Below are 20237 nucleotides of genomic sequence, written 5' to 3'. Positions count from 1 at the left end.
ATACAGGTAGTCCTCACTTAGTGACTGCAATTGAACTGGCAACTCAGTCATCAGATGAAGCAGTCACTAAGTGAAAAATCACATAACTGTGACCATGTTTGCAGTTTTACTCCAGCTTTCCTTTGCTTAACAGCATTGGAAGGATAGTTTTGGCCTTCCTGGGTAAACCAGACAGGAAACACAATTATATGAGCTCCATCAACTCATATATCAACCGAATCTTGCAAGGCTGAAAGTACAAAGATGCTTTTTCAAAAGGCAACTGGATTTTCCTTGTTTTGCTTGAAGATGTTTTGCTTCTCATCCAGGAAGCTTCTTTAGTTCTGACAGTTCTGAGTCCAGTTTTGAAAAAGCATCCATGACCTGGATGAATGAGAATCTCCATAAACATCTGAAAATATAAACTATTTTAACTATTTGACCAATTAGGACAGTTCCCAAGTTTCTTTCTTAGACATTAAACAATTGTGGGTTCCTGCCTCTCTTATCTGATGGCTTCCTAGGCACCATCTCCCCTCTTCTTTCCTCAAGGTTGTCCATGAGTTCCATTACAAATATGCCCCAAACAGCCAGGTGAATCCAAACAACAGATAAGGTTTCTGGAGCTCAATTCATGAGGAAACTGGTTAATAGAGCAAATCTTACTGCCCTTTTCCCCACTCCCCTGTCCTTTAGAAATGCTCATCACCCCAGGGCTAGGATAATTAGCAAGAATGGAAGTGATGTTTGCATTAGGGAGGAAGGGGTTACAAGACAGTCAACAGGCACAGAGTGGGAAACACACATTGAAAGGAATGTGCTAGTGCTGGCTGTTTGCCTAGTGCGCTCCTGCTTAGGAAGCCAAAAAAAGCCTCCAGTGTGAAATTGATTAGGATCTCGTCATTGTTAGGCAACAGCTGCAAGTCAACTGGCAGATTCTAATCAACTAATTCCGGTCCTAGAGCTGAGCTTGTTAACTTGTGCTCTTTTTAGGGATTTGCTATGCGGAAAAGGAAAATACCTCAGGAATAGATGATTTATTTAGGCAACCTCTGCACTGTGACGAGGGGAAAAAATGGGTCAGGATAATAAGTGCTAACTAACTGTAGTGGCAAATGTGACTGAGAGAGAGAGAGATTGTAAAGGTTATAAATAGAGGTGTTGGTCACAAAGTTACTTTTTTGTCACTGATGTAACTGTGAATTGTCACTGTCCAAGGCAGTCCTAAATGAAGACCGTCGGTAGTAAAATGTATATAAAAATTCAGTTATTTAAACATGGCCTTGCACCTTGAACACAGTATAATATTGACTACCAACATTGCTATTAACATTAATGTACATTATATACTGTGATAACATTTTAATATTATTGCCGATATTAACTACAATTAGTTTCTGCTTCTGATCTATTTCTCTACTGATATTTTATTTTTTATGAACATAGACTTGCAAATATTGAGATTTGTCTGCATTGAGTTAAGCTTCTTCAACTTTTCAGATATCAATTTAAACTTTGTTAATGTTAGTTTGGTGTTCCCCAACTTGCTGCCCTCCAGATAAGTAAAGGCCATAATTGCTAGATAGTCAAATATTGAAAAAGGTGCTATATACAGTATTCTGTTGTGCACTCCCTGAGTTACTTGTTCACAAGACATGTGGCTATGCAATTTAATTTAATAAATAAATATATAAATCCATCTTCAGGCACAATCTTTTTATAGCCTTTAACTTGTCATATTTTCTGATTATTGTGATCATCTTTTTTTTTAAACAGGTAATGAATTTTTCAGATAACTGGATAATCCGAGATGTCCCTGCCAACCAGTATCATTTGAGTCTAACAAAATTGGATCCAGGAAGTTTGTATGAAGTGGAGATGGCTGCTTATAATTGTGCTGGAGAGGGCCAGACAGCTATGGTGACCTTCAGAACTGGTAAAAAATAACTTGTCTTTTAGAATGCAATTGTTATAAAGTAATTGATTTCTCCTGATACTAAGGGGATCTTTCCCAGGTTGGTGTTCCCTTGATGTGATGGACTTCAGTTTCTCAGCAATCATGTTGGTTAGGACTCCATATTGAAAAAAGCTATGTTAAATTACGTTTAGCATTTTAGCTTTCTTTCCATAAATACTTGCTTTTCTAGCAATCAGTAATGTGACTTTTGATAGGTATTTAATGATATGTTTTAGAGTATATATATTATGACACCAAATTCTGTGTGACTAGAACCCCTAATATGGTCTTACTTCTTCTAATGTCATGTCCATTTCATATGCAAAGTCTCTGTCTACAAAAAAAAATAATCATCCACACAGTCATATTTTTAAGAAAACTTAAAATGGAAAGGTTAACTGAAACTTTTAACTTCTTACAGTGAAAACATTTTCTCACAAAGAAAGCATGCAGCTTGCCATATTCATGTTAACTAAAGCAATGTAACTCCTTGGAATGCAAATTCCCACAGAGTGGTGAAGTTTATGTAACATCAGTAACCACTTAATATAATTCTACTTGGTTAATTATTTTTGTCTTGCTTAGGACGACGACCAAAACCAGATATTGTTGCCAGTAAAGAACAGCAGTTCCCGAAGGATGATCCGGGCATTGGCGCTCGAAGTAGCAACCAGACAGATAATAATCGCCTGTCCCGTGAGTCATCTCAGAATTGTAGTAACAATGTTTTTGGGATCTAGAAGCCAGTTTATTTGAAGAAAAGAATTGGAAAAGCCCAGACAGCAATACTGAAGAAATGTCAGAAACAAGACTATACAAATAACAAAAGAGAGACTATTTATTCTCTCACTTGTCTCCAGTCCTTATTAGGTCACATCTCTCTCCAGAGACAGTATTGTTTTTTGGCATTAAGTATCTCACATATTATTAGGGAACAACATTTTAATATTTTTTTTAAAAAAATGTTTTTAACTAAAAGGATATTGGAAAACAAAATAAACATTTGAGATTTCTAGCTGTTCTGTGACATAGCAGATCTGTTTACATGGGCTAGATGAGCATTTGATGAATCTAGGGCAGATATTGGCTATAGGTGGAAACTTTAAAAACAATTCTTATTCATACCTTACACATTCCTAACCCTAACCATCTCTTGTTACTAATATGCTATATTTCTTTCAAAGGAAGAGAACTGTACATTTAAGATGAAATTGCCTAAAAAAGATAAACAGGAAAAAAATATAAATATGGGTAGAAATCCTTTGCAATGCCCAGTTTCCCCTCTTGTCAATCAGAGTTTGTAAATTCCAGCTAAAACCAAACTTGATGATTCTCTCACTGTTCCCCAAATAAAGACTGTATGTGTGTAAGAAGGCATATTTGATTATCTAAATCAGATAATCATGCTGGCAGCCTGGAGGCCAAGGGAGCAGCTGGGAAATTTGTGTGTGTGCAAATCTAGTCTGGACATGACTAGATCCTTCTGTCAGGCTAGGAAAGATTCCAGATCACTACTCTTCTGTGCTTAGAATTTAGGACTTAATTTTGTTTAAACAACTAGTTTTCATGAACTTTACCAAACTAATAATGGAGCATATCTGCAGCTCAGGGTTGAAATAAGGAGTCCTTGGTACCCTCTGAGCTTGTTTGTTTTCTTGCAGACATTTCATTTCCCAAATTAGGTGACATCATAGGTGCACTGATGATTTGGGCAATGAAAACAACCAAGCTCAGAGAGCACCAAGGCCCCTCACTTTACCAAACTGACTAAATTCCTTCCTTCACTGACTTATTGGAAGACAACCCTCTTCTCTTTATGGATGGTGATCGAAAGAAACAATGATACTTTTTAAAAGTAAAATAAAATAAGCACTTGGAGGAACAGTTATAGGATTTTCTGGTTTTTATGAGGTCATGATTGATTTTCCATTCACAAATGCTCAATTTGACATTTTAAACATTAAAAGCAAACCATAATGGTTTTAGCTTTACTCTTCCAATCTAAAGCTGAGATTCATTTCATACCTGTTATATAACCTTCTTAATCTTTACAGCTCCTGAAGCTCCAGATCGTCCCACTATCTCAGTAGCATCTGAGACATCTGCCTATGTGACTTGGATACCACGTGGGAATGGTGGGTTTCCCATTCAGGCATTCAGAGTGGAGTATAAGAAACTGAAGAAACTTGGTGACTGGATGTTAGCCAGGAGTGACATCCCCCCATCTCGTCTCTCTGTGGAAATTAAAGACTTAGAAAAAGGTAGATTTACCTTTCCCAGCATGCATACTTTTCTGCACTTTCTATAGTGGCTTATAATATGCTTGTAATTGAACATTTTATTATTCATACCAAAGAGAAAGTAAATACAGGCGGTCCACAACTGAGTCCAAATGTTTTGTTGCTAAGCAAGAAAGTTGTGAGTTCTGCCCCTTTTTAATGACCTTTCTTGCCACATTTGTTAGGTGAGTCACTGCAGTTGTTAAGTTAGTAACATGGTTGTTAAATGAATCTGGCTTTCCTATTGACTTTGCTTGTCAGAAAGTTGCAAAAGGTGATCGCATGACCCCAGGACACTGCAACAATCATAAATACATGCCAGTTGCCAAGCATCTGAATTTTGATCTCATGACCATAACCCAAGATGGGTTATTTCTCTCTATGGAAGGATATATATCCCAATTTGGCACAAGCAGCATTTTGTTTCTTCTCCTAAAAGCAAACCCAGTTCCCATTTGTGGTCCCCCCCTACTTCTAAATATTTATTTTCTTACTGATTTATCATCTCCATCTGCCATCTCCCTCACATAGAGGCTCTGGGTAGTGTACAATAAAATATTAAAAGCATAAAAACACTATATAATATTTTAAGAAGGCAAGAAATGTTAAAATTAATTAAAAGGCGAGGGAGGGCTTCAGGTAGCAAAGCAGCCCCAGCACTGCAGGCTCCTCTGTTCTCCCGAAGCAAGGCTGCAGAGCCAGGTTTTTACTTCCTTCTTGAAGGCCAAGAAATATCTATTCTTTAATATGCTTTTGGGATAAAAATAAAATAAAATAGTCACTAAGTACCTTTGACACTTCACTGCCATGTAAGATATGGTCTTTTTCATTTCATTTTTCATTTGGTCTTTTCATTCAGTAGAAGATATTAACTGTGATTATCTGAGTATTAGGACAGACGTCATTGCTTGAAGGAAAAAAAAATGAAAACAGGTTTTTTGCTGTGTTGTTTAGGTCAGTGGATTAAGGAAATGCCAACAGAATATAATACCCAGTTTTCAGGAAGAAATTATAATGGTCAGATGTTATTCCTCTAGGTCAAGGGTTCCCAACCAGGGGCGCTTGCAACCCCCTGGGGATGCGAGACAATATTCCAAGGGGTGCGAAAACTTGAGTTTTCAAAATTATAGTGCACACGTATAATTCGTGCCATTATTTTGAACTTTTGTAAGGAGTGTGAGAATATATCAGAAGCGTTCTAGGGGTGAGGGGTATAGAAAAGATTGGGAGCTGCTGCTCTAGCTAACCATTTTTCTCAATTGCTTTTCATCCAATCCTTTAGGCACATCTTACAAATTCCGGGTGCGAGCATTGAACATACTGGGGGAGAGTGAAGCTAGTGCTGCATCTAAACCATATGTAGTATCAGGTTACAGCAATCGTGCATATGAGCGTCCTGTTGCAGGTCCATATATCACTTTCACTGATGCCATTAATGAGACAACCATCATGCTAAAATGGATGGTAAGCACGTGATAGAAAACTTCTAATTGGTGTGCAAAGATGGGACTATTTTTAAACTGCAGTAAATTTTATCTAATTAAAATTGTACAATATTTCTCAGAACATAGCTCCTATGGTCTTATTTTTATTGCTACTGCAAATTATGATTATTAGCAACACCATAGATTTCTCTACTCCTGTAGATCTTTTTCTAGAATATAACATGGCAATGTTCAGTGCTTCTAGGTATGTGGGACCATGATTAGCTTCCATGCTAATTGGTAGAAAAATATAAATTTAAGCAAAATGAACACGAAAATAAGTCAGATCTGAATATATAAAGAAAAGTAATTTTCTGCACTAATAACAAACCTTCAGCCTTTCACACCTATTAATTGATTGTCTTTTATCAGAACTTTGTGCAGGTTAGCTGGTAAGTCAATTAATAGGTATGAAATTTGCACTTGCTTATGGAGGTAGTATTACCCCAGGATTTGGCTTATGGATGCCAATTGGATCCATGATAAAACCTCCACTTTCTTTCTAGTTCCATCATGACAGCTATTCCGCATTGACCATTTAATCAGCAAGTGCTAGAAAAGCAAGAAAATATTTCCTCTTCCTTCCCCTGAATCAACAGTTTCCTTACAGTTATTCTGTTACAAGAGTGGTTTTGAGAACTACCTCTGGGTTCGTTTTTGTTTACTTTATTTTTCATTTTGCTGGATATTTTTTTTTTGCAGTATATCCCAGCCAGCAATAACAATACACCAATTCATGGATTTTACATATATTATCGACCAACTGATAGCGATAATGATAGTGATTATAAGAAAGATGTAGTGGAAGGTAAGAAATAATTGCTGGATTAGATTTCATTGATTACTTTCTACATCGTTATTTACTTATTTGCTAAGGAGCAGACCTGTTTATAGAATAAAATACGAAGTAGTATAAAATCAGCCAGCTGATATTAAAAAAACAGTTTTCATATCAGTGCTAAAGACAATATGCAACAATTTGTAGATGTGAAACAATGTGCAGATCTGGTGGAAGCAAGGATATTTACAGGGGAAGAAAGCTATGCAGAAGTGTAGTGAATATCACTGATGTAAACTACTGTTATTTAGTTTCTTATCTCGAGCTTTATTTTTTTGTCTTAAATTTAGGAATAAATTATTACTCCTTTCTTGCAATCTGATAAAATTGCTTAGCCTGAAAGGGAAGAATGTGCTAGGTATGTATTTTCAAACAAGTGAGAAGAAAAGTTCCATTGTTTTCACTGATTACCATAGGATACAATGTTCATATTAGCCTTGATATTATAAATATACATTTACTGTATAGTCTTAGGATAGAGTGATGAGGAGACAAGAAAGTAACCCTTGTGTGTATTGCTTTTGTTCAGGTGATCGATACTGGCATTCTATCAGCCACCTACAGCCAGAGACTTCATATGACATTAAAATGCAGTGTTTCAATGAAGGTGGAGAGAGTGAATTTAGTAATGTGATGATGTGTGAAACTAAAGGTAATTAATGCTAAAGCATCTTCAGAGAATCTGCAATCACTGATTAATCTGCTGTAATTTTTGAATAGAAGTCTCAAAATACAATGTGTTGCTGAGCAAACAGTATAAAACCAACAAAGACAAAAGTTCAATTACAAATGCATTATGTACACAATTTGAGGATGAGGAATTAGTCCCTGCTGGTATTAGATGACAGAAAAATTTACAAGCAAGACAGGGAATATTTAGACCTTTCAGCCTAGTTGATGGGGAAAATGTCAGTATAAAACCCCAAAATGACATTTTAAAATGCTTATATATTAAAGATCAAAAAGATGAGTTAACAGAATAGATCATGTTTCAGTAACTTGAAACATATAACATAAATATGATTTCCCCCTGGTGGCCTCACAGAGGCTCCATTGAATAAATATGGTTTGTAAGATGTGTGGCCTTCCTGATCTGTCTGAAGCTAGTTATCAGCAGCCAAAGCACTAGCCATGCTGGCTAGAACTTTTGGGCATAGATTGCACCAATCTGTGGCAGGACACAGATTCCCATTTCTTCAGTAATATTATTAATAATATTATTGAAGTAGAAGATAACTGCTAAGTGATCAGCACTAAATATTAGCATATTGGCCTAAAGAATGGGAAAAAAAGAATCTGTGATGCAGGTGTAAACTCAGACAGTAATTTATTAAATTTGAGATATGATTTCTTGTTGTTGATCCTAGTAATGAATAGCAGAAATGGTTAAAATAGCAGACTACCGACCTCTTTGTGCATTGTGGTCTGAATAGTCAAAACAGAAATTATTCATGATCTGGGCATACATTGAAAGGGAGCATCAAGAAGGATGCGGACTTGACTAGAAGTTTGATGTCAGAGTGACAAAAGGGGACAGGAATTTCTGGACATACACATGCAATTCTTCTTGAATTATTTTAATATATACAGTGGCTTTAGTTTAGCAAACTATACATATATAGTTCTATAAAATTTCAAATGGAATCCTAGACAATTTCTTATCTGTTTCTCTCCCGCCCTTCCTCCTTCCCTCATGCAGTTTCTTTCTGTGCTATCACTGCAAGATTTGCTTCTGTTTTAGGGAGGAAAGTGGGGCGGAAAACCTGTTTTCTGGGCTTTTGAGATTCCAGTACATTTTTCAAGCTATCTTTCCTGACCTCTGGTCTTTCCTTCGAAACTTGCAGTCCCTTTCACCAGCCAGTTCCCTCAAGACAATAATAGAAATACCCAACAACCTCCCTCCCGATTATTTAAGACTTTCTTCTTTTGTATGCTTAAGATAGATGTTTTGATTAGGTACAAAGCTTCCTGGTGTTTGCATATCATTGAATCTGATTTTGGTCCACAGGAAAAAAAATATTTAACTTTGAGACCATGGCATCATCCAGAACCCATCAGGGCAACTCATCCTTTCTTACTTGGAAAGAATTACCCATGATAATAATATAGCATTATGGGAAGGACTATATCTCCCATGATTTGTGCTAGGAGGAAATGGATATTCTGTCATTAAAATGTAAAGCAATAAATTACATGAATAGAAAAAAGAGGATGAGAAAATAGTTTGGGCAGAAAGAAATTGAAGAATGGAGATTGCATTATGTAACATGAGACTCTAACAGTGCTTTTTTTCCCACCCCTGAAGCTCGGAAATCAGCAGGACTGCCTGGTCGCCTTCCACCATCTACAGTATCTACCATACAGCACCAACCACTCAATAATGGCCATACTGTCTTAGGGGCAGGAGCCATGATGGCCCGATCCAGTGACCTGTCATATTTGATTGTAGGTGTGGTGTTGTGCTCCATTGTCCTCATAATTGTGGTTTTTATTCCATTTTGCCTTTGGAGAGCTTGGTCTAAGCAAAGTAAGTACCTCCAAGAGCCAAACTGCATCAGTTTTTCCAGAGATATTTTTTTTCTGCATCCCTAAATTACACAGTTGTTGTGAAGCATCACATAGCATGACTTGCAATTTTACTGCTGGCTTCTCTATTGACTCTGCTTGTTGGAAACCAGCTATGCACAAATGGTGTGAACAGCCACCAGTTGCAATGCATCCAAATCTTGATTACGTAGCGAAAGGGACATTACAACAACTCATAAAGTTTCAGCACCTTCCTAGTTTTGAAGATCACTAAACAGATAGAGCAATTAAGCAAGGACTATCTATAAAATTGTTTGAAGATATAATCCAATGAATGGGGTAAGATGGGATATGAGCAGGAAGGTAGGATTTAGCTGTTGGAAATTCTTTGTATTCTCTGCAACATAGCCCCAGAACTCTCAGTTGCATACTATAAGAGCTAGAAAGCATGCTGTCTAGGGGAGGGGAATCTAATTGTGGGTACAAAGACAAAAACATAGGTCCAGTCCAAATCTTTTGTTAACAGTTGTACTAGCTGATCTATATTCCCAATCTAATCTGTATATTTCTTTCTTTCAGAACAGGCTATAGATTTGAGCTTTCCAGGAGCAGGACTGCTGGTACCATCTTGCCAGTATACCATGGTGCCTTTGCGAGGTGTTTCTACTCCTCAAGTTAATGGGCTACATTATGCAAATGGTGGAAATGGTTATTTTTCTTCTGCTACAGTTGGATATTCCTATGCAAAGTCATATGATTGCAACTCAGATGAAGCTCAACAGGTAAATTGTTCATCCCTCTTTGGAAACTGCTAGATAACCTACTTCTCGTGCCTCTCATAAAATTTTGGCTAGTATTCAGTGTTGGATATTTCTACAACTGCTTTACCTAACAAGATAGAAGTCAAAGGAAAATGCTTGCCAGAAATATCAATTTCCTACTTAAACTAAAGGAAGATTCAATGGTAATAAGGAAATAACTTTTGTACTTAAAAATTCTGAATAGTTGATTAAAGTAGAATCTTTGAGTTTATAGCTGGAGAAGCAAGCCCCAGATTTACTCTGTATATAAATAATAGATCTATTTGCATGCTAAAATACTCCAACGTAAAGTTTCAGTGGATATTGAGTGCAGTTTTCCAAATGAGCTCAATTTTTGTAATGCTAAATTCTTAAAATTGAGTGCCTGCTGCATCACCTCTTGAATTGGCTGACTTAAACTAATTTGACATCTAATCCTTAAATTTTCTCTGTTTTTTTAATGTGCTTATTTTTCTTTCTGTTCTCAGCAAAATGAAACCAATGCTTTTCTGCAAGGGAGGGCACTACAAAATGGAAACAATTTACCTGAATCCCAAAGGTATGGTTTATTTCTCTGGAATATTTTCCTCTTTGGCTTGATGAAGAATGAGATCCTATTCTATATTTTATTGGGCAATCTTTTTCACTAAAGTCTTTTTTTAAATGTAGATTGAAAAATTAAATATATTGAAGCTGTCTTTTGATTCTTCTTATTCAAGTATGCCCAATGTACAATCATAGTTTTTGGTTATCTAAAAGATTTTTTTTCATAACACATCGAAGTAAAAAAGTAGCTTCTTGATATAATTAGAACATATATGATTATGGGAATCAATTTGGTATGAATTGTTGGAAACTACAGGTTTTTCTCCAGGGTGATCTATTCCTAGTTTAATTCTTCAGCTGTTCCAATGGTACACCCATTTCTGCCTTAAGTAATTCCATCTACCTTATTGCTGGTCATCCAATTCTCTTTCCTTCCATCTTTCCCAGAATTATAGCCTTCTCTAGAGAGCTACATCTTCACATAATATGTTCAAAGTATGATAGTTTGAATCTGGTCATTTGTGCCTTAAGTGAGAAGTATGGGTTGAACTTTGTTTTCTTGGCTAATCATATTTTCAGGGGTCTTCTTAAAACACTAACATTCAAAAACATCAATACTGTTTCTATCCAGTTCTTCAACTTTTACTTTCATGCAGTATCTGCACAATTCTGATGTTAGTATATATAGACACATCCTGGCATTTGAGTATTTAGAGCAGACATGTCAAACTCGCGACATCACATGACGTCGCACAACGTATCGGAGCTTTTTTTCCGTTGCCGGCAATGGAGTGGGCGGAGTTTTGGGATGATGCGTCTGGCCTGCGGGCTGGCAGTTTGACATCCCTGATTTAGAATATATTTACTCTAATTATCTATAGAACATTCACTAATCTATTCAAATCATGTGTTTTACAATGCATAAAAATTTGGTTGTCCTAAGAAATAATTAGCATTTTAATACTTAATGAACACCTCTACTTTAATTTGTAAGAGTGCTTTTCATTTGGAATCTCAAATATGAAAGAAAATTAAGAACTTGATAATTTCTCTTATTTTTACAATCTTTGTACATAAGAAATTCAGTAATTGTATCGCTGATCTCTTCACATGCTTCTGTCTCTTATATTTAGGCTTACTAGTCCTGGACTAGAACACAGTTCTTTTCTCTGTGGGCTGCCAGATGACTCCATAAATCAGCTGTTACAGCAACATGACAACTGCCAACACCAACACCATCATCATGAACAACTCGTTAACCTGTGTCACTCAACACCACAAAGAAAGATAGGAAATTCCACTATGGAAGATATAAGGGATCCTGTCTTCCATACAGGTCAGTGCCAGACATACCTCAGGTATTTTTTTAAAACCAGGAGAAAAAGTATTGGTTTGAAGAAGAATGAAGAGCAGAATAAGGGAAGATCAATAGACACAATATATTTCTATTCACACAGAGTTCTTGGTTATATATTTATTAAAAATTCAGCATTTGCAAGAGATAATTATTAATAATTGGACTTGCTCATTAAGTATGGCACATTTATATTTCTTGTTTTATTTCTATTGCTAGCTAAAATCTGTATATTTTACCAGTAACTCAAAATGTCAAACAAAGGATTTTCCTCTTAAGTTATATCTAGAAAATGTTAAAAGTTTCAATTCTTACATCATCTGGTTGGCCTCCAAAAACATGAATGGATTGGTATGGCTTTGAAATAACTGGAATGTCAACAGTGATTGCCAGGAAGCTTTTACTAATATGCATCTTAGTAAGCTATAGAACTGTAGATTAGATTTCTTTATTAATCAAATACCAGTGAAAATTACTGAAATTTATCTTCTTTTACCAATAATTCTTAACATTATTAGCTCATGTCTTCTCATGTATAAGTATCAGGATATATTTCTATCTTGTTTCCCCAAAAAAACTATGCAGAATCTCAGAGTTTGTTACAATTTGCTTTCCCTTCAAAATATTTTGAATAGAAGAGTCTGATAAAGAATACAATTTGATTCTTATTCTTTGTATTTTCAGATTCCACTTGCTGTCTCGGTGTAGTACCTGTTAAACACACAGGGGGAACAGATTTATGCCAAAAGAGAAGACACGTGTGGTCCACAAATCCAGAGGATGTTTCTTCAGGAGAAAGCTCAGAGAAATATTTGAACAGCCTGCCATTGCATAATTCCTCAGATACTTGTTCCAGCATCAGATAAGGAACAAGCTGCCTTACAAAGATTATTCTAAACAGAGAAAAGTTTATTTATTTTTATATTACATTTTTATTTATATATTTATGCACTTGTAAATAGATGTACATGTGCCTTCTATAATTACAGAGGGGAATTACACCATGTGAAAATTACAGCAGGGAATAAACCAAGACTAAGTCAACCATATATATTTTTGTTAGATCATGGACTTGAAAAGACAGATTTACTGCTTTATGTCTTAAAAAGGCATTAGAGCTGCCTTCATTTCCCAATTGCTAGAGCTGTACGTCTAATGATGAAACTATGGGAAAATCTTTTTCTATAATCGTGTTGGAAGATTTTCACTGCAGAATGCCAAATACAAAAGTTAATGCAGCGTTTACCTGCATTAAAAACAATATATATATATATACTGTGTGTCAGTAATGAAGAAAAAACCCACCATGCTTCAGAAGTAAATAAAGCATTTCTCTTTTTTATTAGACTTGGTTTTTTAAATATGTTTGCATTTTAAATCTTGACAATTGTAAAATGATCCCTACAGTTCTTTTAATTTAAAAAGTTCACTGAACTGTTTCAATTAGGAATCAACAAGAGATAAGTCATTCAATAAAAGGAAGCCACATTTTATAAGTATACCTGCAGGGCAACGCACTGACTAGAATACATTCTTGCTGATTCCAGAGTTTTCTACTCCTCAAAAAGCTTTCAACAGAAAGACAAGCAAATTTCTCCATATTGTTTTAATAACTTCTTTTAAAATTACTATCTTACAGTGCTACCATCCAAAGCTTCTTCCTTAGTATACCGTGTTTCCCCAAAAAGAAGACCCAGTCTTATTTTTTTGCCTCCAAAAATGGGACCAGGTATTATTTTTGGGGAGTATCTTACCTTAGGACCACCACAGCCAGACCTTCCAGCTGTTGCGCTGGTGCTTGATTTCTTCTGTGGCTGCTTCCTGCCATTTGCCACCGGAGGCCATGTGGCGCATTGTGCTGTTGGCACTGCTTGCGGCAGGACACAGCATGGTGCTTCGGGCTGCTTCCACTCCTTGCACACTTTGGGCTGCTTCTGCTGCTCCTGCAGCACTTCGGGCCACGTCTGCTGCTCGCGGCAGGAGGACACATGGCGCTTCATCCCAAAGCGCTGCGCAAGCAAGCAGAAGCAGCCCAAAGTGTGCAAGGAGTGGAAGCAGCCCGAAGATACTGCAGAAGGAATATGATGACATGGGAACCCTCTACAGATATTTTTTTTTCTCAGCCAACTGCATCTTGACAGAATGCCAAAGCTTGCCCCCATTTTTCAGGTTATTGGTGACTTACTTTGGATCTGGTTTAGTCCAAAGTTTCTCATGTGCAGCATGTTTTATACTGTGATAAAGATGCAGATGTATCAGCAAGCTGGGAGAACATTTGCAGAATATCGCTTGTTTGACATGTACAAATATGTATGTTGGGTTAGGAAACAGAACTATTTGAAGATTTTTAAGTTGAAACCCTATCACAGGGAACTCAACTGATTAGAAGAAAGATAGATACAGTTTATTTCATCAAGAATGGTTCTATGTCTTTAATAACTGTAGGAAAGAGTCATTCAAATGGTACAGGTTTTCTCAATCACTGCATCTCAGGAGAGGTTACAATGTTAAATTTCAACCTAAACAATAGTTCAAGGCAGAGCATTTCTTCCAGAAATAAAATAAACAAGGGTAAATGCTCAAGAGCCACTTTGCTGGCCATATACATGAAGTGACACTGATTTTTATAAAAACCAAAACTAGGATGCTGTTTAATCTATAATCTCATCTCGCTGAAAAAGGCTTTGAGAGGCTGGGAAGATACGACCATCCTTTCGACTCAGGAGAGTTATTTCTTCTTTCAAGACTTCAACTTCTTGGGCTTGCAGCTGAACAAGTGCAATTAATTTTTCCCTTTCCTCAATGTCTGCTCTACGAGGTCCTTGGAATTCTGCCCCCTATAAAACAAAATGCAAAAACTTTTCTAAATCTCAATAATAATCATTCAGATTGGTTGTTGTCCAGGGCAACAAGGACTGCGCTAGGTGTTGAGCTGCTGACCATCTGGTAACAAATGGGCTATAGGACACAGAATTTTTGGCTGAGCAGCAAGTGCCAGCATCTGCAGAACTACTGGAAGAAAGGTTGTTTAATGGTCATAAGTATACAAAGACTAAAAACAAATAATGATCTGCTAATACAAATCAAGTCCAATAAGAAGGGGATATCTGAAAAAAAGATGCGCCAGTTCTAGAAAGGACAACATCCAGAATCCAAAACAACAGAATAAAAACTATTCTGCTATATTACTGTATAATGAATGTTATAATATAACATAAATATTCACTGAATAGAATTGGAAGAACTGCAAAGATCTACTCAGAGCAAAGAAATCAAAGCTTTGCCAGAAGTAGCTCAAACAGTAGAAACAAAGCAGGGAGAGTAGATCTTAAAAAAAAGCCAGCATCACTATTGTTCTCATTCCGAAACAAGGCACCCTCTCCTTAGAAAGAACAAAATTGTCTAACTAAAAAGCAAGAGGAACTGAAAGAAAAAATAGCTGAGCATCTGGAAAAGCACAAAAACAACAGAATGTTGCTTGCATTGAAGGTTATTTTTTTAAAAAAACATCTAGCACAAATATTAAAAGATGCCAATATTATAACATCGAAGATGAGCACTAGCTCACTGAATGAAATAAACCAATTGATGTACAGTAGTTACAACTGAAAATCTTGGATGCAAAATCAACAAGAAAAAAAAATCCAAACAGCACATTGTGAAAATAGAAGATCTGGTTGGAAAATAAAATCAAACTAATAAAGCAAATTAGAACAGATGAAAGAAAAAAAAGCTGAAAAACAAGACCACCAAATAATACCTGATCAAGAAATATCACCTAGGGACAAAGAAGATCAATAAAGCACTAAAAATAATAAATCAGCAAATAACAGCCAGAGTGAAGAAAATCAGCCAATAGGAAGCTCTAATTGCACATCTACCAACAAAATCTCCAATTTCAAGCAAATCAAAACCATTTCTACCAATTCCTCAATGGAGAAACTGACACAGAAGAAACAGTGTAGTTTTGGACACAGGAATGGGGCAACCCAAAGAAATACACCAAGAATGCAACTTGGATAAAGGGGAAAAAAGCTGAAATGAAAGAGCTTGTAATAAGTTAGATCCTGTGACTCCGGAGGAAGTGGACAGGATTATGGGGAGGCTGAGCTCCACCACATGTTTATTGGACCCGTGCCCTTCCTGGCTGCCTTATGCAGCCCGGGAGGGGACACGAGGCTGGTTCCAGGCAGTTATATCTGCCTCTTTGAGTGAGGGTAGTTTCCCTGCCGCCTTGAAGGAGGCGGTGGTGAGACCTCTCCTCAAGAAGCCTGCCTTGGACCCAGCTGTGTTAAATAACTTTCGTCCGGTCTCCAACCTTCGCTTTCTTGCAAAGGTTGTTGAGAGTGTGGTGGCGCATCAGCTCCCTCTGGTTCTGGATGAAGCGGATTATCTAGACCTGTACCAATCGGGCTTCAGGCCTGGGTACAGCACGGAGACGGCATTGGTCGCTCCGGTGAATGATCTTTGGAGGGCTCGGGACAGGGGATATTCCTCTGTCCTAGTCCTATTAGACCTCTCAGCGGCTTTCGATACCATCGACCATGGTATCTTGCTGCGGCATCTCAGGGGATTGGGAGTGGGAGGCACGGTTCTTCAGTGGTTCTCCTCCTATCTCCTGGGACGTTCGCAGTCGGTGTTGGCAGGGGGGCAGAGGTCGACCGCGAGGCCTCTCGCTTGTGGAGTTCCTCAAGGGTCGGTCCTCTTGCCTCTCCTGTTCAACATCTACATGAAACTGCTGGGTGAGATCATTCGTGGTTTTGGAGTTGGGTATCATCAATATGCTGATGATACCCAGCTTTTCATTTCGACCCAAACCACCCCAGTGATACCCTCGACGTGATGTCCCGCTGCCTGGAGGCTGTTCGGGTCTGGATGGGGAGGAACAGGCTTCGACTCAACCCTGACAAGACCGAGTGGCTGTGCGTACCGGCATCTCGGGATATTCAGGATATCCCATCTCTCTCTATGGGGGGTGAGTTATTACCCTCCGTAGATAGGGCTCGCAACTTGGGAGTCCTCCTAGATTCACAGCTTTCTCTAGAAGACCATATAGTAGCTGTGACTAGGGGAGCCTTCGCCCAGGTACGCCTGGTGCGCCAGTTGTGGCCCTATCTAGACCGGGATGCCTTACGTACGGTCACTCACGTGCTCATGACCTCTCGTCTGGACTACTGCAATGCTCTCTACATGGGGCTACCCTTGAAGACCACTTGGAGGCTCCAGCTGGTACAGAATGCAGCCGCGAGAGTTGTGTTGGGAGTTTCCCAACACTCCCATATTACACCTCTGCTCCGTGAGCTGCATTGGCTTCCAGTTGTCTTCCGGGTGAGATTCAAGGTGTTGGTAATGACCTACAAAGCCCTACATGGCATGGGTCCAGAATACCTTGGGGAGCACCTGCGGCCGGCGTCAACTTCCCTCCGCCCAGTACGCTCCCACAGAGAGGGCCTCCTCAGGGTGCCACCAGTCAAAGAATGCTGACTGGTGGCCCCCAGGGGGAGGGCGTTCTCTGTGGGCGCGCCGGATTTATCTAACCATCTTCCGGTCGAGCTCCGGATGGCGCCTGACCTCCGCTCCTTCCGGCGCGATCTCAAAACCTACCTTTTCGAACAAGCTGGCCTGGCCTGATGGGATGGGGTTGGGTTTTATTAATGTGTTTTAACCTACTTTTAATGTGTATTAACTTATTCGTGGGCATTTTGGTTAATCGTTTTTAATTTTTGTATCTTGTTTTTGATATGTATTGCCCTGTTCACCGCCCTGAGTCCTTCGGGAGAAGGGCGGTATACAAATTTAATAAATAAATAACAGCAGAAATGATGAAGAAAACAGCAAGGAGTTGGCCAACACCAGATGAAGATAAACTGCATAGTTTTTGGTTGAAAACCGCCTGGTCTATACCCAAACATTGATAATGAAAGATCCAACAAAAGGATCAGCATTGGGTAATTTCAGGCCAATTCCTGCTTACCTACAATTTTCAAATTGCTAACTGGTATAGCTGATGCAGTCCAATCGCATCTAGTTGAAAACAAAGCTCTTTTCATGTGAGCAGAAAAGAAATTGCTTAAACATCAGAGAGACAAAAGATCAGCTCCTAATTGACAAGATGATTTTGAAAAACTGTAAGAGAAGGAAGACCAATTTGAATGTAGCTTGGATAGATTTACAAGACGTCATTTGACTCCATACCATGTGACTGGATAATCAAGTGTCTAGAAAGAACAGGAGTCAGTAGAAACATTAAAAGCTTTGTGAAAAGATCAATGGTGCAATGAAAGACACAGGGTTAACACCAAGAGAGGAATCTTTCAAGGTGACTCACTATCAGAAGTATACAAGAAAAAGCATACATGGAATAGAAGAGAGATATGCCAAGGCAAAGTATTTCATAGCTAGTACACATGTATACACACACACACACACACACAAACACACACACTAATTAGCAGGCAAATCAGACAACAAGAACACCTATTGTTTTGTTGGAACTTTAGAATTAAAACAGACAAAGATATGCCAGGCAACACCACAGACTTAACAATTGTTGATAACAAAGACAAAACAGTTTGGAGAGTGAACATTTCAATAACTGGAAATAGCAGAATGGAAGAGAAAGAATTGGACAATATCACAAATTATAAAGACCTGCAAATAAAAGTAGAACAACTGTGTCAAAAGAAAGCAAAATTGTACCAATAATAATACAAGTAGTCCTTAAATTACAACTAGATGCTTAATGATTATTCAAAGTTCCAACATACACCCTCCCACAAAAGATACTTGTGACCCAGTTCTGAAGTTTCCAATGGCTGCCCCTCCCCAACATTCACATGACCAGATTTTGAGTGCTTGGCAACCAGCCTACACTTAGGGCTATTTTCAGTGTTCACAGACATGAGTACAATTTATGGTATTTTTGCCAGAAAGTGCCATTTACTTCCAGTTTTCAGCAAAAAACAGCTCATAGCCCTGCTGCAAAACAAAAAAAAAGTTCATGAAATTAGGTAGATGATCCGCTTTACAACCATCATCACTTATAATTGAAATTGTCAGGCTCAATTATGGTTGTGACTACCAGTAGGTGCCTTGGATGCACTTCCAAAATATTTGGGGCACCACTAGAACATCACTGGCATTGACAAGATCAGCATTAGTCAATTACAAAAGGCAGCTTGGAACAGCTTATAATCGGCAATGTTATCTTTAATATTAACAACATCCCTCTATTGCAGGTCTTGAGAAATTACTTGATTAGATAAACAAAAATTTCCAATTCAGTGTAAACATCTGGTTGACTGTGTGAATAACTATAATAAATAATTGTAGATAATAATTATATATTAATAAAACAATTATTTTAATTATATAATAACAATTTTAATTATATAATAACCATACTTATAACCATTATAATAATGACTATAATTAACAATAATTAATACTAATTTATGCCATAAACTGGTCATAGTGGTCCAAAGGGTTATTGGCATACTGGATGCCGTACCAAAACTCCTTGGATGGCACTTAGAAAATATGCACATTGACAAAATTTCCATCTGTCAGTTACAAAAAGCTATATGGCTTGGATCCACACATATATTATGCCAATACAGTATAACATGATAGGTTCTTTGGAAGAACTGAGTGCAAATGAAGGCCAATACCAGCTAAAGAATGGCCAGCTATAATTTCACATTGTTAAATTCACACTCTTCACAACAAAACAATCCAAGTATACTATCCCCTTTTTGGCTTGATGAAAATTATGCTTTGTCTGCTTGCAACCTAAATAAAAAGTGCAATGTATAACTGGATTAAATATCTTAATTATGGTGGTAGAACTGTGGTTTTATATACAATAAAGGTCGTAGATCAATTTGAGAAACTTGGATAGGAGCCGCATATACAGAATAACAAATAATGGTCAACCTCTTGTTACAATCACCATAGAAACCTTAAAAAATAAAAGAAAATGCTTTCGTCTTATCAATCTCTAAACAAAGTAACACATACCAAATTATTCTGCAGTGCATCCAATTTAGCTTCAAGTTTCATCTTTTCAATGCAAAATGCATTCATTTCCTTTAGTTTAGCAGTATTTTCTTTTGTTACCGTCATCTGCTGCTGACGCATCTCAAGGATTTTATCCTGGAAGAGAGCCAGGATATCAGTGAATTTATTAATAATTGCATTCATAGCTTGTATTTCCACTTGAGGGCTCACTTATCATAACAACTAATTTAGTATTAACTGAGAACTCAATCAGTACTGGTTAGGTAGCGATCTGAAAATGTACCACCCTCTCAAAACAGTGTCAATACTTGCAAATTACAATGAAGTCAACATCGGAGTTAAGCAATCACATGACTTTGGCAACAGGGCAAAGGTCAGAGGCTTTGACTTTCCTGACATTTTAAGGAATTTATCTTTTGAAATAAACTGTAATAAATCATTACAGATACATAGTC

General features: G+C 37.6%; 2 protein-coding genes across 3 annotated transcripts in view; one reads left to right on the top strand and one right to left on the bottom strand.

Moving 5' to 3' along the window:
• BOC (BOC cell adhesion associated, oncogene regulated) overlaps window positions 1-13163 on the top strand; it is a 68920-nt gene extending 55757 nt beyond the window's left edge. For both annotated transcript variants that reach the window (XM_083361578.1, XM_083361579.1), the window contains 11 exons: window positions 1756-1915; window positions 2522-2632; window positions 3991-4197; window positions 5498-5679; window positions 6402-6507; window positions 7067-7189; window positions 8843-9064; window positions 9643-9845; window positions 10352-10422; window positions 11543-11745; window positions 12448-13163. In XM_083361578.1, the coding sequence (XP_083217704.1) occupies window positions 1756-1915; window positions 2522-2632; window positions 3991-4197; window positions 5498-5679; window positions 6402-6507; window positions 7067-7189; window positions 8843-9064; window positions 9643-9845; window positions 10352-10422; window positions 11543-11745; window positions 12448-12629 (1770 nt within the window). In that variant the 3' untranslated portion in view covers window positions 12630-13163. The remainder of the gene's footprint in view (window positions 1-1755; window positions 1916-2521; window positions 2633-3990; window positions 4198-5497; window positions 5680-6401; window positions 6508-7066; window positions 7190-8842; window positions 9065-9642; window positions 9846-10351; window positions 10423-11542; window positions 11746-12447) is intronic.
• Window positions 13164-14038: 875 nt separating this feature from the next.
• The window catches only part of CFAP44 (cilia and flagella associated protein 44), a gene marked incomplete at its 5' end in the record, with an annotated part of 67814 nt that continues 61615 nt past the window's right edge, over window positions 14039-20237 (bottom strand). Inside the window, 2 exons of the mRNA XM_083362613.1 lie at window positions 14039-14600; window positions 19783-19917. Of these exons, the coding sequence (XP_083218739.1) occupies window positions 14415-14600; window positions 19783-19917 (321 nt within the window). The 3' untranslated portion in view covers window positions 14039-14414. The remainder of the gene's footprint in view (window positions 14601-19782; window positions 19918-20237) is intronic.

Source organism: Vipera ursinii (assembly GCF_947247035.1).
Source record: "Vipera ursinii genome assembly, chromosome: 4".
Taxonomy (NCBI): domain Eukaryota; kingdom Metazoa; phylum Chordata; class Lepidosauria; order Squamata; family Viperidae; genus Vipera; species Vipera ursinii.
The sequence above is the reverse complement of the archived record's forward strand: the minus strand, read 5'-3'. Positions and strand labels throughout refer to the sequence as shown.